At 41.3% G+C, this 15,738-nt stretch overlaps 1 protein-coding gene across 5 annotated transcripts in view; it reads right to left on the bottom strand.

The window, feature by feature from the left end:
* GOLGA1 (golgin A1) overlaps positions 1-15,000 on the bottom strand; it is a 65,963-nt gene extending 50,963 nt beyond the window's left edge. For 3 of the 5 annotated variants that reach the window (XM_037994087.2, XM_037994085.2, XM_008006261.3), the window contains exons 1-6: positions 14,862-15,000; positions 14,004-14,053; positions 12,486-12,775; positions 4,847-4,937; positions 2,443-2,517; positions 1,400-1,497 (exon numbers count right to left, since the gene is read on the bottom strand). In XM_037994087.2, coding sequence (XP_037850015.1) covers positions 1,400-1,497; positions 2,443-2,517; positions 4,847-4,937; positions 12,486-12,620 — 399 coding nt within the window. In that variant the 5' untranslated portion in view covers positions 12,621-12,775; positions 14,004-14,053; positions 14,862-15,000. Of the gene's footprint in view, positions 1-1,399; positions 1,498-2,442; positions 2,518-4,846; positions 4,938-12,485; positions 12,776-14,003; positions 14,054-14,730 lie in introns of all 5 variants that reach the window. The other 2 variants (XM_037994084.2, XM_037994083.2) reach the window with 2 other exon arrangements.
* Between the last annotated feature and the right edge of the window lie 738 nt (positions 15,001-15,738).

Consider the following 15,738-nt stretch of genomic DNA (forward strand, 5'->3'; position numbering starts at 1 on the left):
GCATCTGTAATACCAAGATTTCCAGAAAACAGAACAACCCAACTCTTCCCAGAAAGCAACTAACCAAACAAAACAAAAAAACCAATTAAAAAAAATCCATAAACTTGGTTTAAGAAAGGCAAGAGTCATAGCAGTAGAAGAAAATGCACTTTATCTAAGATTCTAGAATAGAATGAATTCATGAATATAAGCCTGCAGATTTTTACTAAGCAGGACACCCAAGAAAAGCCATATCTGCTATTCTGATGCAGCTTTTCAGCTTGTTCCTGGGAGTTTTGCCATGAGTACTGTTATTTCTTGGGAGTGGGTAGCTGGGACCAGCTGAGTTGAGTAATTCTGCAAATGATGTTTAGAAATTAATTCCTGAAACTGGGGGAGTAGGGGGGATCTTTTGCAGTCCCTGATCATTATTTTCCTTTTCATTTTGATTTTACCAACATGCTTTATGCCATCTGTGTAAATTAAAAGAAAAAGAATCATGCCCCTTATTCACAAACCATAAAATAGTGAGGAAAAAAACCCCATTCGCACAAAAGGCAATATACTGATTGCCTATAATCAGAATCCATCAATTTTAGATTATTTCTTCATTTATATACATTCAGACCATAGTTATCCACTAAGTATTGGTAAATGGTATTTTTTCTGACTAGTAAATGTCCTAGATGATGAACAGACACTTTAAAACCAATCAACCAACCCACCTCCTCCAGATGAAATAAATTACACAATTTCTTAAGTGAAACATAACAAGCTGTCTTAATAAATCAAAATTATCATTACAATATATTGATGCTTATCTTAAATTTAAAATGTCATCTATTATTTTGAACAAAATATACTTCATAATTACTGTAATAGCCAGTAACAGAATTATTTTCCTTCCTTGTGGTTATTCATTCAGCATCTTCCAGTGGTTGGTTCTGTTGAGATTATAGGAGTTCCCCTCTGTCCAGCTGGTTGGGATTGAAGAAACGTGGGAACAGAGGTTGGAAGAACTCTGTATACTATGGATTATGACTAGGTTAATAATATCTTCTCCAGGATAAAAGGAAAATGTCTGGGGCTTAGACTTTCAGAGAGGTTTTTAGAGGGCAGAGACCTTTTCTCTTATTTTGGGGCCTGCAATCAGATTACAGATACACTATTTCCCTTCTCAATTTTATGAAACTATACAGATGCAAGGAATGATACTCTCACATTCTGGACACATTTCATGATTAGAACTGTAAAGTTTCTTCACTTTACAAGAAAAGGCCAAAGAAAACCTTAAAGAACTTATAACATTCCTTTTCTCCTAGGCTATAAATATTTTCTGTAGGTTATGTCATGATTTTTGAAGTCATGTCACTAAGTGAAATCTTTCCACTAGTTTTGGGCAGTGCCACATATAAAATACCTGGTCCTTTCTGGCTAATGCCAAAGCCAGTCCTTCTGCCATTTTGGCTCTGTTGGCTTGGAATGTCTCATTCTGCTCTTGAAATTTCCGCATGGAAGCTGTTAACAAAGAGGCTCTATTTGAGATATGAAAATACTTCAGAAACAGCATGACAAATAGCCCATGTGATTATTTTAAAACTGTCACCTAATGAAAAAGGCCAAAGTCACATAAGTGGATTATGATACTAGGAAAAGCTTGATCCACCTCAACTTTCCAGAAGAATATTTTGGCCTTGGTAACAGACCATAGTGTTTGCTTGTTTGTTTCCTTATTGTTTTTGTTTCTTGTAATAGACAAGTATATATATTTAGAAAGATGCCAAAGGTAACTTCTTAAATGGTACAATGATAGAACACCGAGTTAGGTAGGTTGCCAGAAAACATCAAAGCTGATGCTAAGTGATGGCTACTACTACTTTATCAGAATTAAAAACAAAAACAAAAATCAAAACAAACAAACAAAAAGCCTTGCTTTCACTTTATTTTCCTTAAAAGTTTTTTTAGTACATATCAGCAAAAAAATAACTTTCTACTTCTACTAACATCTTTCTTGGATGGTACCCAAAGAACATATGATTTAGGGCAGACTACATAAAATGTATGCTTTATTGCTGAGGGAGTGATGACAGGGATTTCTCCCAGTTACTCAACACAGCAGTAATGAAGCTGTGGTGAGAAACCATTTCCTAATCCAGACCTAAGGGATAGGTACTAGATTTTATTAAAACCTGAGGGTAGCCTAAATAAAGGGGTCAACTGGATAGAGACAAGCTGATACACCTAATGACCTACTCCTAAGAATCATGCCTATAAAGCAACATAAATAAGACTTGTATACTTATAACTTTTATATCAGCCAAATGTTTTATCAACTTAAGAAGTATACTACTTATAAAATAAAGATTCATGCTTTCAAGAAGGACAAGCTTAACCATATGCTATTGTTTCATTTTAAAAAACTAAAGCTTGAAGAGATTGAAAAAGCAGGAAAAAAATACGTACAATCCTGGTGTTTTTCTAATGCAATTTCAAGCTTCTCTTTTATCTTCTGCAAGTTTCGGACCTGTTCAGCATAGTCTTGGGTGAGGAGGGTGACGCACATACCAGAAATGGACAAACATCAGGAAAGGAAGTTAATTAAACAAAAAAATGAGTGGAAATGATGATGATTTTCTTAACCTGAAAACCACTCCTGTTAAGGAAAGCTAGGCAGACAGCCTCCCATTAACAATGAACAACACAGGAAAACAAGTATAGTACAAATTATCCATGGTGTATAAATGGTGAGTACAAAAAGGCAGGTTTGTTTAGCCTTGATGGAAAACAAGAATTAGGCTTAGCCTAGTGATCAGAAATGTCCTGCTATGAAAAACACAGATTTATCTCATGACTTAATTTCAAATCTCAGTTTCCACTTCCTCTTCCAGCCTTAGCAGTAGGACAGATCAAAGCGAACTCACTAAACAGCTCACTTACAGTCCACACAACTCAGGAACAGTAGTTAGGGCGATAACAAACACCTTAGGCGCAGCATTGTCTTTATAGTGATAGCACTTAATTCTCTAAAAAAGTGAGCTCCCTTTCTACACAGGAACTTGGTTACCTATGTTATATTAAATGTGAATGTCAGAATTAATTATCTAGGTGGCCAAAGAAGATAATTATGGTTTAGTGAAAACATAGACAGTAGCTCAAATCCCAACTCTGTCAGTCCTTAGCTGCGGACCTTAAGCAAATTATTGATCCTGTAGTATTAGTTTCTTCATATATTAAATGATATTAATTGTACCTATGACAAACGATGCATTAGATAATAAAACATTTTACATGCCTTAAGTGCTTTGCACACAGTGCTCAATAAAATGCAGCTGTTATTGTTGTCACTGTGACAATTATTATTACTCATACTAATACTGCAGGACAATACTCAGGACATAGTGGGCCCAATAAATGGCAGCTCTCTTCCCTGTCCCTTCTCTAATGTAAGTCAAGCCCAACTATTCTTCCTACCATATGGGGAAGGTACATATATTATTTTATAACTCTCTCTTCAACATTAAACAAGTGTAAAATTACTTTACCTTTGTTACTGATACTATATATGGGTAGGAGTAACAGGATAGCAACAATTAAGTTTAAAGCAGATGGAATTAAGACTCTAGCATCAAATAAATCTGGGTTTGGATCCCAGCTCTACCGTTTACTACTTGTAAGGCCTTAACCTTGCTAAGCCTAATAAGGCTCTAGTGAGGACAAAATAATTAGTAGTTGTGAGTTATGCTATGAACCTTTGATAGCTACACAAATACAAATACTTCACATACAATGTGGTGAATCTGGGTCTGATAGCTACACAAATATAAATATTTCACATACCACTTGGTGAATTTGGGTCTGCTGTTTTACTCCAATAAAATGGGCATTAAAAGGCCGAGGGACGGCCGGGCATGGTGGCTCACGCCTGTAATCCCAGCACTTCGGGAGGCCTAGACAGGTAGATCTCGAGGTCAAGAGATCGAGACCATCTTGGCTAACACAGTGAAACCCTGTCTCTACTAAAAATACAAAAAAATTAGCTGGGCATGGTGGCAGGCGCCTGTAGTCCCAGCTACTAGGGAGGCTGAGGCAGGCGAATGGCATGAACCCGGGAGGCAGAGCTTGCAGTGAACCAAGATTGCGCCACTGCACTCCAGCCTGGGCAACAGAGCGAGACTCCATCTCAAAAAAAAAAAAAAACGCCAAGGGACAAAAAGAGACACAGAAGCCATGAACCACTTTATAGGATGAAGTTTTCCAAACGTATCCACTGGCAGAAACCAAAATAATAACTCACAATTCTATCATGACCATGCCCTCCTCAGGCAAAGGATATAATGGGAGCTATGTAAACTGCACACAAAAGACATAATGAGAGTTACACCTTCTATGCAGGTGCTGAAGTTAGAAATACCATTGAAAAGTGGCCCAAAGACCTACAACGACACTTACACAGGTGGTATGAGCTGCAGGAAGTGGCAACATAGAACCAATCTCTCTCTGGTGCTGATGAATCCAATATCTGTTGGCCATTCCCTTTAAAAACTAACCCTATCCCTTTCCACCTGAAAGCAGGCTATGCTAATGGTGGAAGATGGTCAAATCTATTGTACATACACTATTATCATCTTTTATTTCCATGGCTAGAAACCTCAGGAGCAGAAAAAATTTTTTAATAAACTTTCAAATTCAGTTTTGAATTTACACTATTTAGTACACTAAAAAAAGAAGAGGGTATACTTGCTCCTATCTAAAAAGATCAAAATGATATGTGAAAATAACTATAAAGTCATCCTATATGGCTATTTTATAGGAAGAGTCAAGCAAGGCAAGTTTCTTGTGTTTGTTTTTTACGAGTTCTTAGACATACCAGAAAGTCTGGCCTCTAACTTCCGCATCTGTTCATTCCTTCGCAAAAGCTGGGATGAAAGATCTTCTCTGGAGCTGCTTCCATCGGAAGCCTGTTGAGGTAGACACAAGGAAGGTCGAATTCATATATGTGTGAGACCACAGTACTGAGCCAGAAAGTGACAGGTCTACTTTAGGTTTGGTTACACTTCAATTAATTGTAGTCACTGAAAAGCTTCTTAACGTAACTGGGCCTAGTTTCTCTACCTAGAAAGTGGAAGCAATGCTTTCTGCCTCTTAAAGTGAAGGAGAGAGGAGATGCTAAACAGATATATCGTATGTGTACACATGTTATTGAAATAAATAATAGTAAATAGATCTATTATTATAGCAAGTATGTAATACAAAAACTATATTTGCCACGATAAAAAAATCACTTTATCTTTCCAAAAGTAAAGTCCTGGGATAAAGAGGGCGGGAGTTCTTTAGGGATCAAAAGCTGGCCTATGACTATGAATCTTTCACCAATATTGATAAAGTTTCAGTATCTTCATCTATAAAACAAAGGGATATCAATCTAAAACTCTAATTTGCATCATAGACTTCAGCAGATAATATGCATTCAACAAACCAATATATTAATGAGGCATACATTTTTCCCAAAAAACCAGATTATTTTAAAATAAATGAATACTACTATTACTATAGGCACTGCTTGCGATTGCTAATAACTCAGTTTTTAAAATCTCTTTTACTTTTCATTATAAAATTTTTCAAACTATAGAAAGGGAGAGAAATTGGTCTAATGAACACTTTCCATCTACTTTCACAATTGCTGAAGCTTTGCCTTATTTGTTTCACCAATTTTTATTTTTCTGAAGTAATTTAAATAACAGACATCATTACATTTCATCCTAAATACTCTGATAACTATTTCTAAAAAATAAGGATATTTCTCTTCATAGACAACATATGATTATCATTCCTAACAAAAAATACTAACATCCAGTCTTTAATCATGTTTCCCATTGTATCCCCAAAATGTTTTTAAAGATGATTTAGTAATTCACTTCAAATATTCATCTACATGTCCAGCCAACTGCCCATCCAATATGTACCGAGAGTCAGGACAGTGGACAGTTAAGAGGAGAGTCTCTGGTGTCAGAAGACCTTGCTTCAGGTTCCAGCTTTACCACTTTCAAGCTGTAGGAACTTAGGCTCATTACTCAACTTCTCTGTGCCCTGGTTTCCTCATTTGTAATCTGTGCTAACAAATATCATTTGCCTCACAGAGCTGTGATGAAGATTAAGTAAATCAATACTTAACAAATATCATTTGCCTCACAGAGCTGTGATGAGGATTAAGTAAATCAATACTTGTCAAATCCCTAAAACACAGCCTGGCACATATTAGCTTTAATATGTGTCATCTATTACTAGTTGTCTTAGTCTATTTGAGCTGCTATAACGAAATGCCATAAAGTGTGTGACTTATAAACAACAGAAATGTATTTCTCACAGTTCTGGAGTCTGGGAAGTCCAAAATTAAGGTGCCAGCAGATTGGGTGTCTAGTGAGGACCCACTTTCTGGTTCATACATGACACCTTCCAGCTGTGCCCTCACATGGTGGAAGGGGCAAGGCAGCTTTCTGGGGCCTCTTTTGTAAGGGCACTAATCTCATTCATGAGGGTTCCTCCCTCATGAGCTAATCATCTCGGAGACGATTCACCTCCTCATTCCATTGCTCTTGTCATTAGGTTTCAATATATCAATTTTTGGGTTCACAAACATTCAGACCACAGCACAAGCAGTATAAGAAGCTGTTATGATTATTACTGTTAGTGAGACACAGAATGTCTCACTACTGTGCTAAGCACTAGGAATAGTGGTGAAACAAAGAGCTCCTATCCAAAATAACAGCAGCAGCAGCTAATTATGAAATGCTTAGAGCCAGATTCCATGCTAAGTGCTTTACATCCTAAGCAGAAGAACTGACATTACAGGCCTCAGACTATTGTCCTTAAAAAGGCCTGCTTTTAAGGTTGGTCCTTGCCTGGCATCTGGGAACTTAGGCTTTGGGAGGGTTCCCATTATTCTCTTAAGAATGGCTCATTGTGCCTAAAATGTTTGTGCAAAAATATGGTTTATGCTGAATACCTGGTTTCCTTTTGGAGTCTGGATTATTTATTTATTTATTTATTTATTTAGACAGAGTCTCGCTCTGTCACGCAGGCTGGAGTGCAGTGGTACAATGTTGGCTCACTGTAACCTCTGCCTCCTGGGTTCAAGCGATTCTCCTGCCTCCTGAGTAGCTGGGACTACAGCTGTGTGCCACCATGCCCAGCTAATATTTGTATTTTTAGTAGAGACAGGGTTTTGCCATGTTGGCCAGGCTGCTCTCGAACTCCTGACCTCAACTGATCCACCCGCCTTGGTCTCCCAAAGTGCTGGGATTACAGGTGTGAGACACCCCACCTGGCCTGGAGTCTGGAATTTTGATACACAGTAGGCAGAGGGTGTTCACACGACCAGTACCCAATAAAAACCCTGGACAATGAGCTTCCCTGGTAGACATTTTACATGTGATGTCACAACTCATTGCTGGGAGAATGGAGCGTGTCCTATGTTACTCCACTGGGAGAAGAATCTTGGAAGCCTGCACCTGTTTCCTCCAAGCTTTGCCCCATGCACGTTTTCCCTTTGCTGACTCTGTTTTAGATCCTTTCACTGTAATAAATTACAGCAGTGAGTAAAACTGTATGCTGAGTCTTGTGAGTCCTCCTAGTGAATAATCAAATCTGGGGATGATCTTGGGGATCCTTGACACACATATTTTAATAAAGATAGATACAGTTCCTATCCCCATTTTATAGATGTGGAAAATAAAGAAAGAAAAAAATGAAGAAACTTGCCCAAAGTCACATAAAAATAATAGAGCAGATATGGCTCTATAACCCGATCTGAGTTCCTAAGGGCTACACTTCCCTTATCGCCTTTCATGAAACTCCCAGTTCAGTGGAAGAGACAAACAAGCAAATCATCAATAATAATGCAATACAGTAGGTGCTATTACAGAGGTTAGCAGAAGACAAGGCACCAAACAGCCAGCAGGAGTAAAGGAGAGAGGGCTGCCAGAGGAGAAGGTCAGGTCAAGGGAGTTTCCTGGAAGTAACATGTAAGCTGAGTCTTAAGACGCACAACAGTCTGGAAGAGGAATGCAGGAGTGAAAGGGGAGACAAGACATTCTAGAGAGAGGAAACAGCATGTGCAAAAATTGTAGGCATGAAAGAATGTGGTACATTCTAGAAAGTGCAATAAATGCAATCTGGCTGTAGCACAGGGTGTAGGAAAGTACAGTGAGAAAATGCTGGCCAAATAAATTGAGACAAGACCATGACAGTTTACCATTATGCTATAATAATGGGTTTGTACTTCATCCTGAAAATGATGGGGAAGCCACTGAGTTTTATGAGTCTTAAGTACTGGAGAGACATCAACAGATCTGCTTTTAGAAAGATCACTTTGGGCTGCGCACAGCCGCTAGCACCTGCAGTCCCAGTATTTTGGGAGGCCAAGGTGGGCAGATTGTTTGAGCCCAGGAATTCAAGACCAGCCTAAGCAACATGGCAAAACTCCGTCTCTACAAAAAATGCAAAAATTAGCTGGGTGTGGTGGTACGTGACTGTTGTGCCAACTACTCAAGAGGCTGAAATGGGAGAATCGCTTGAGCCCAGGAGGTTAAGGCTGCAGTGGGCTGTGATCGCGCCACTGCACTCCAGCCTGGGTGAAAGAAAGAGACCCCTGTCTCAAAGAAAACAAAAGGTCACTTTGGGGATAGGGAACCCAGATAGACTACAACATTTGTCCCAGAAAGAAAGGCAGTCTGAAATCAAATGATAGTATAGGTTGAGTATCTCTTACCCAAACAGTTTTGGATCAGAAGTGTTTTGGAGTTAGGATTTTTTCAGATTTTGGAATGTCTGCATATACATAATTAATAATTTGGGGATGGGACCCAATTATAAACACGAAATTATGTTCCATATACATTTTATACACATAGCCTGAACATAATTTTATATAATATTTTAAATAATATGCATTAAACAAAGTTGTGTTAAGTATTTATGTGTAGAATTTTCCACTTGTAGCCATGTTGGCGCTCAAAAAGTTTAAGATTTTGGAGTATTTCAGATTTCAAATTTTCAGATTACGGATGCTTCACCTGTGCTAGTAAATGTACTACTAGAAGATGGAGTAGAGAGGCAAGTTTGAGACATTTAAGAAATGAAAGCTGCCTGTAATCCTAGCACTTTGGGAGGCTGAGGTGGGCAGATTGCCTGAGCTCAGGAGTTCGAGACCAGCCTGGGCAACACGGTGAAACCTCATCTCTACTAAAAATACAAAAAATTAGCCGAGTATGGCGGCATGCACCTTGTAGTCCCAGTTACTTGGGAGGCGGAGGCAGGAGAATTGCTTGAACCCAGGGTCCAGCCTGGGAGACAGAGTGAGACTCTGTCTCCAAAAAAAAATAGAAAAAAAGAAATAGAAGCCATCACACATGGTGACTGATTGGACATCAAGAAGTGAAAGGAGGGAAGAGTCTAAAATACCTCCAAGGTTTCTGGCTGGTGACTTGGGAAGATGAAGGTGCACGTCTGGAGATGGAAATAATGAATTCAATTTTGTTCATTTAGAATTTGAGATGCCACAGAGGAGGCATCTGTTTGGAGAAATATATGCAGTTGGGTATAAGGGTCTGGAGACAGGAACTGAGGATCAGGCTGTATTAAGTTCAAAACTTGAGAAATCCCCAAATAAAGTACTTCCTGAATCCAGGTCAATCTCTGTATTTGGAATACATTACTAAATAAATGACTTCATTTAGCATGTCAGCATGAAGGCAAAGCAGGTCCTTCTGTCACAGAACCCAGCCTTAAAACTACATCCTTGGCCGGGCGCGGTGGCTCAAGCCTGTAATCCCAGCACTTTGGGAGGCCGAGACGGGCGGATCACGAGGTCAGGAGATCGAGACCATCCTGGCTAACCCGGTGAAACCCCGTCTCTACTAAAAAAATACAAAAAACTAGCCGGGCGAGGTGGCGGGCGCCTGTAGTCCCAGCTACTCGGGAGGCTGAGGCAGGAGAATGGCATGAACCCGGGAGGCGGAGCTTGCAGTGAGCAGAGATCCGGCCACTGCACTCCAGCCTGGGCGACAGAGCGAGACTCCGTCTCAAAAAAAAAAAAAAAAACAACAACAAAAAAAAACAAAAAAAAAAACTACATCCTTCAGCCCGATGCTCAAATGTGTGCTTATATTTCCTCTAAAATATAGGAACCAGTGATAATGTAGACCTGGTAATCTTATTGCTCCATCCCGATAACCTAATAGCTTCTGCCATGTAATCTGACCTGGGATCCAGGCAGTATAAGAAAGCAGGAGGAAGACTCATCTGACCATGGAAACAACTCAAATGTCTATCACCAGGAGAAGACAGAGATAAAATGTGGCCTTTTCTAAAGCTGGGATCTTTTTTTTTTTTTAAATCTTTAGAGACAAGAGTCTCGCTCTGTTGCGTAGGTGGGAGTACAGTGGCATGATCATAGTTCACTACAATCTCAAACTCCTGGGCTCAAGTGATCCTCTTGCCTCTGCCTCTCAAAAAGCTAGGACTACAGGCATACCACCACCAACCTGGCTAATTAAAAAAAAAAAAATAAACTTTTGTAGAGATGTGGACTTGCTATGTTGCCCAGGCTGGTCTTGAACTTCCGGCCTCAAGCAATCCTTCTGCCTTAGCTTCCCAAAGCACTAGGATTACAGGCATGAGCTTCTGTGCCCAGCCTGGAATCTTATACAGCAGTAAAAACAAATGAACCACAGCTTCCTATAACATGGATGCATTTTATAAGCATGTTGAATTAAATTTTAAAAAAGGAAATCCAAGAAGTCTACAGTGTGCAACTTTTATAACTTCAAAAACAAGCAGTATTAAATAATAAATTATTTATGAATACATACATATCTGGTAAGATATTTTAAAAAGCAAGTGAATGAAAAATACAAAATTTAGAATAGTGGTTATGCTAGCCTAAATTGGGTAGAGGAAATTGGAAGAAGCATAGAAGTGGCTTAACAGAATTGATAATGTTCTATTTTTTCAGATGAGTGATAGATTTACTTTATGCTTTATACTTTACATATATATTATATATATTCATTTATACATATCAAGCATTATAAATGAGTTTTAAAGAAATTTATTGCCAAGTGTTGGTGGCCCACCCCTATAATCCCAGCACTTTGGGAGACTAAGGAAGGAGGATTATGAGGTCAGGAGTTCGAGACCAGCCTGGCCAACATAGTGAAACCCTGTCTCTACTGAATATACAAAAATTAGCTGGACGTGGTGGCAGGTGCCTGTAGTTCCAGCTACTCAGGAGGCTGAGGCAGGAGAATCACTTAAACCCGGGAGGTGGAGACTGCAGTGAGCCGAGATTGCGCCGCTGCACTCCAGCCTAGGTGACAGAGCGGGACTCCATCTCAAAAACAAAAACCAAAAACCAAAAACCAAAAAAAATAATCCCGGGCATGGTGGTGGGCACCTGTAGTTCCAGCTACTTGGGAGGCTGAGGCAGGAGAATTGCTTGAACCTAGGAGGTGGAGATTGCAGTGAGCTGAGATCATGCCACTGCACTCCAGCCTGGGTGACAGAGTGAGACTCTGTCTCAAAAAAAAAAAAGAAAAAAAGAAATTTATCTAACTTAAGAGGATCCTGTCATATGCAAAAGCCACACTTTATTTTTTAAGCATGACATTTCCCTAATATAGCAACATCTTCCATTTTTTGAAATCTTATAGCCACAAATGTATTTTACTAATAAGAAACATATTGTAGGCCAGGCATAGTGGCTCACACCTGTAATCCCAGCACTTTGGGAGGCCAAGGTGGGCGGATTGCCTGAGCTCAGGAGTTTGAGACCACCCTGGGCAACATGGTGAAAACCTGTCTCTAAGAAAATACAAAAAATTAGCCAGGCATGGTGGAGTACACCTGTAGTCTCAGCTACTCTGGAGGCTGAGGCACAAGAATTGCTTGAGCCCCAGAGGCAGAGGTTGCAGTGAACTGAGATCAGGCCACAGCACTCCACATTAGGCTACTGAGTGAGGGTCCATCTCAAAAAAAAAGAAAGAAAAGGAAAAAAGAAACATACTGTAATCACTGTTGCCATCTTTCCATCAACCTTCCCAATACAACAATGCACTCTGGCTAACCCCTTACCACAACTCAGAGACCTTGTTAAGCAGCAATGACTTAGTTGTTATATAAGTATACATGTCTGCAATGAAAACAGGCCCAGACATTTTCAGAAATGAAATGCAAAAGAAGATGTACAAGGTATACAGATGGAAAAACAGTACAAGAGGACACTGGAGAGAATATGAAGAGGAATTCACAGAAAAACAAGGAAAACAAATAGAGTACCTTAACATTTACAAACCAAACATTAACAAAAAGGTACCTCAGAGTAAGAAGAATCAGATGTACAGGCTCTTATACAGCTACAAATCATGAAAGGTATGAAATAATCAAGCAATTTAAAATATTTATTGGAAGAATTCCCTGCAAAAGTATATTTCTTAAGTAAAGATACTTACAAAGTCATCTCCTGAGTCAGCTCCCATTGAGGCAACTGATTCCTTGCTCACAGACCGTGGGATCCTAGTAGCACCTCCTGGTCTCTGAGCAACAGCAGTCTCTTCTGCAATTTTCTTCTTCAGTTTTGCAAACATGTTTGTTGTGTGGCTATCCAGCACGGATGATGAGCTCTCAGTAGTCCTGGTGCCTGTGTTCAGGAATCAGACACAGGTGCCTACAAAGTTTCAGACATCCAAGCTAGCTGCATTCCCACTTAAATGTGGGCCAAGGGCTTATGGCAACACAGGATCTATAAACCAGATGAAAGGGACAGTTCAAAAGTTAAACACTGGAAAGCTTTCACATCTGAGTTGTTAAGTTTTAGATTTCAAAAGTAAGTTTCATAATTTACATGTACACTTATAGAACACAATTACTAAACATTTAAAAAGCACTCAGGTGCTTCATATGCATATAAGATGAAGAAATCCAGTCTCAAGGAGATGAATTAATCTATCAAAGATTGTGTGGCTAAGTGGCAGGGCTGGTATTTGAACAGAGGACTCTGATTCACAAATCTCTGTTTTTTTTTTTTTAATTACACCATGTTGAGTATAACATATAACACATTTGGTAAAATTTCCCAGAGCAGACATCAACATCATATATTCGTGACTTAATGATTTCAAATCCTTCCTCCAATAAGCTTAACTACAGTTTAGTGTTATTTTTTTAAGTTGAAGGCAAAAACGCATGTAATTCGATTCATATGTAATCCAATATCCAATATGTAATTCAATATGTAAAAGGTGTAATATCCTACTGTTTCAGGATGGTTTGCAATCAACTGTTCAATAGGAAAAGCTGGTAACAGAAAAAAGACGACAAGCCAGACAGCTCTGTTGTATAGGTATCTGATATCCTTGAACATTTTCTGGAGACGCTGTGTGGTTCTGAGTTTTATAAAATTACCTCCAATCAGTTTCTTTTCTTTTTCTTCTTCTTTTTTTTTTTTTGAGATGGAGTTTCTTTCTTGTTGCCCAGGCTGGAGTGCAATGGCACGATCTCGGCTCACTGCAACCTCCACCTCCCGGGTTCAAGTGATTCTCCTGCCTCAGCCTCCCGAGCAGCTGGGATTACAGGCATGCGCCATCACGCCCGGCTTATTTTGTATTTTTAGTAGAGATGAGGTTTCTCCGTGTTGGTCAGGCTGGTCTCAAACTCTTGACCTCAGGTGATCCCCCTGCCTCGGCCTTCTGAAGTGCTGGGATTACAGGTGTGAGCCACTGCACCCGGCCTGTTTCTTTTCTTCAGAATGTTTGACATGATATTCAAAGTAAGATTCAAAAATCTTTTCCTCCCAATGGTGTATAAAACACTAATATTCTGGTTCCAACCTTAACTTTCCATGTTTTGTGGAGGACACCTAAGCTCTGCTCTGAGATACACAAATGCCATCTTACCACTTCAGATCCTCCATTAAGTCTGTACAATTCTTCAGAAACTTTACTTTCAATGTCTGTAAACCACTTACTCACCTGGCTTATCTACTAGATTTAAAACAGCTTGGAGGTCAAAGCATTCTGTCCTGCATGAAGACAAAATAAAATTCATTGGATATTTCTTTTCAAGTGTATGGCCGAAATGTTGGGTGGCGATGGGGAGAAGTAGTGAAGGAAGAGGGACAAAAGGAGGATTAAAGGGGGTAAGAAAATCTGTCACAACTCTCAATGGGATACCCTCCCTAACCCTGATCTATGAATTTGTTATTTGCCTAAGAGCGTCACTTACAAGCGCACAGAACAGAATTGATCACCACAGCGGGTGCCTAAACTCGTCTCTCCCTGGGAGCCCTAAGCAAAACAATTTGAATGAGGTTAAGTTTTCCTGGGGCCAGTATTTATTTCTCAGTTGATTACTATACTCACACACTGTTTACCTGGCCAGACCCTGGACTGTCTGGTCACGGATTTGCACTGAGAAAAAGCAAAGCAAAATTGGGTAAAGATAGATGCCTAACCCCCAGGGAGGCAGGCAGGTGCCTGCCACGGCAGTTTGGATCTCACTCCCTCAGGCTCCCTCCAGCCCCGCCTGTGCTTGGACTGTCAAAGAAAGGAAGGATCCAACATTTCTCCCATTTGACAGCAGAGAAACTGAGCCCCAGAGAGGAGGAGCGACTTGTCCAAGGTCGCGCAGGGAGGAATCCCGGAATCCTAGGCTCCAGACTCCCAGGCCGGGGCAGCCCGCCTCCGCCCCCACTCTCACCCTTTCAGCACCCCGGTGCCGCCCCCCGCCTTGGGGCTTGGGCAACCCTGACCGGGCCGCTGTGGGGACAGACAGAGGCCACCGGGAGAATAAGGGGCCTACTCGCATTCCCGGAGTCCTGGCCCGCGCACCTGCCTCTCTCTGGGCAGCCAGCAAAGCCCCGCCTCCGGGGCCTCTCGTGAGCCCCGGACCGCGTCACCAGCCCCCACCGCCCGGCTGGAGAGCCGAGCAGCGACCCGGAACCGCACGTCTCCCAGCGCGCCGGAAGTGACTGCGCGAGGGAGTTGGTCCGACGCGCGCATGCGCCCGTGCGCGGCCTTTGGCAGCTACTGTTCTAACCTCTGGGCGGCGGTTGGGCCGGAACGGCTGGAGTGCGCGAGTGCCTAGGCGGGCGCTCCGTCAGCTCAGTTCGCCACGTCAGCGAGCGGCCAGAGCCGCCGCAGATGATGACTGAGTCTCCGAGGCCTCTCTTGGTCTTTTTCTATTTTAACAGGGGCGTGTGCAGAGTGTGGTAAGTGGGAGGGGCTTCGTGTCAAAAGTGAAAGAACCAGTCCGTGCCACAGGCCCCGCTGCGCTGTGCTGGCTACAAACCCGGCCTGGGCTGCGCTGCCTGGCCAGACGCCCCCCGTGCCGCCCGGTCCCGCCGCACCCTAGGCAGCTGCCTTGCCACTGTGTGACCCGGGAAGTCTGCGCCTCCATCTTCACTCAGAAGGCAGTAGCTCCAGAAACTAGTCCTTACACCTTGAGACCAGTTTTTAAACTTTGGCGCCTATCACCTCCTGTAGATGATGCGTTTTATATCGCAACCGAGTACATAACGTCCAGCAGAACCACGTTCTTATTATGTAATGCACTTAAAAACGCTAGTGGCAGCTCACTATATTGGATTAGCTTCACCATCCGCTGCTGGGCCGTCTCCTTTCTCCTTAGGAAGAAAGTTCAAAGCATCAAAAGTGCCCGGCGCGCGCTCCTGTGGTCCCAGCTACTCGGAAGACCGAGGTGGGAGGA

This window comes from Chlorocebus sabaeus, chromosome 12 (assembly GCF_047675955.1).
Source record: "Chlorocebus sabaeus isolate Y175 chromosome 12, mChlSab1.0.hap1, whole genome shotgun sequence".
Classification (NCBI taxonomy): domain Eukaryota; kingdom Metazoa; phylum Chordata; class Mammalia; order Primates; family Cercopithecidae; genus Chlorocebus; species Chlorocebus sabaeus.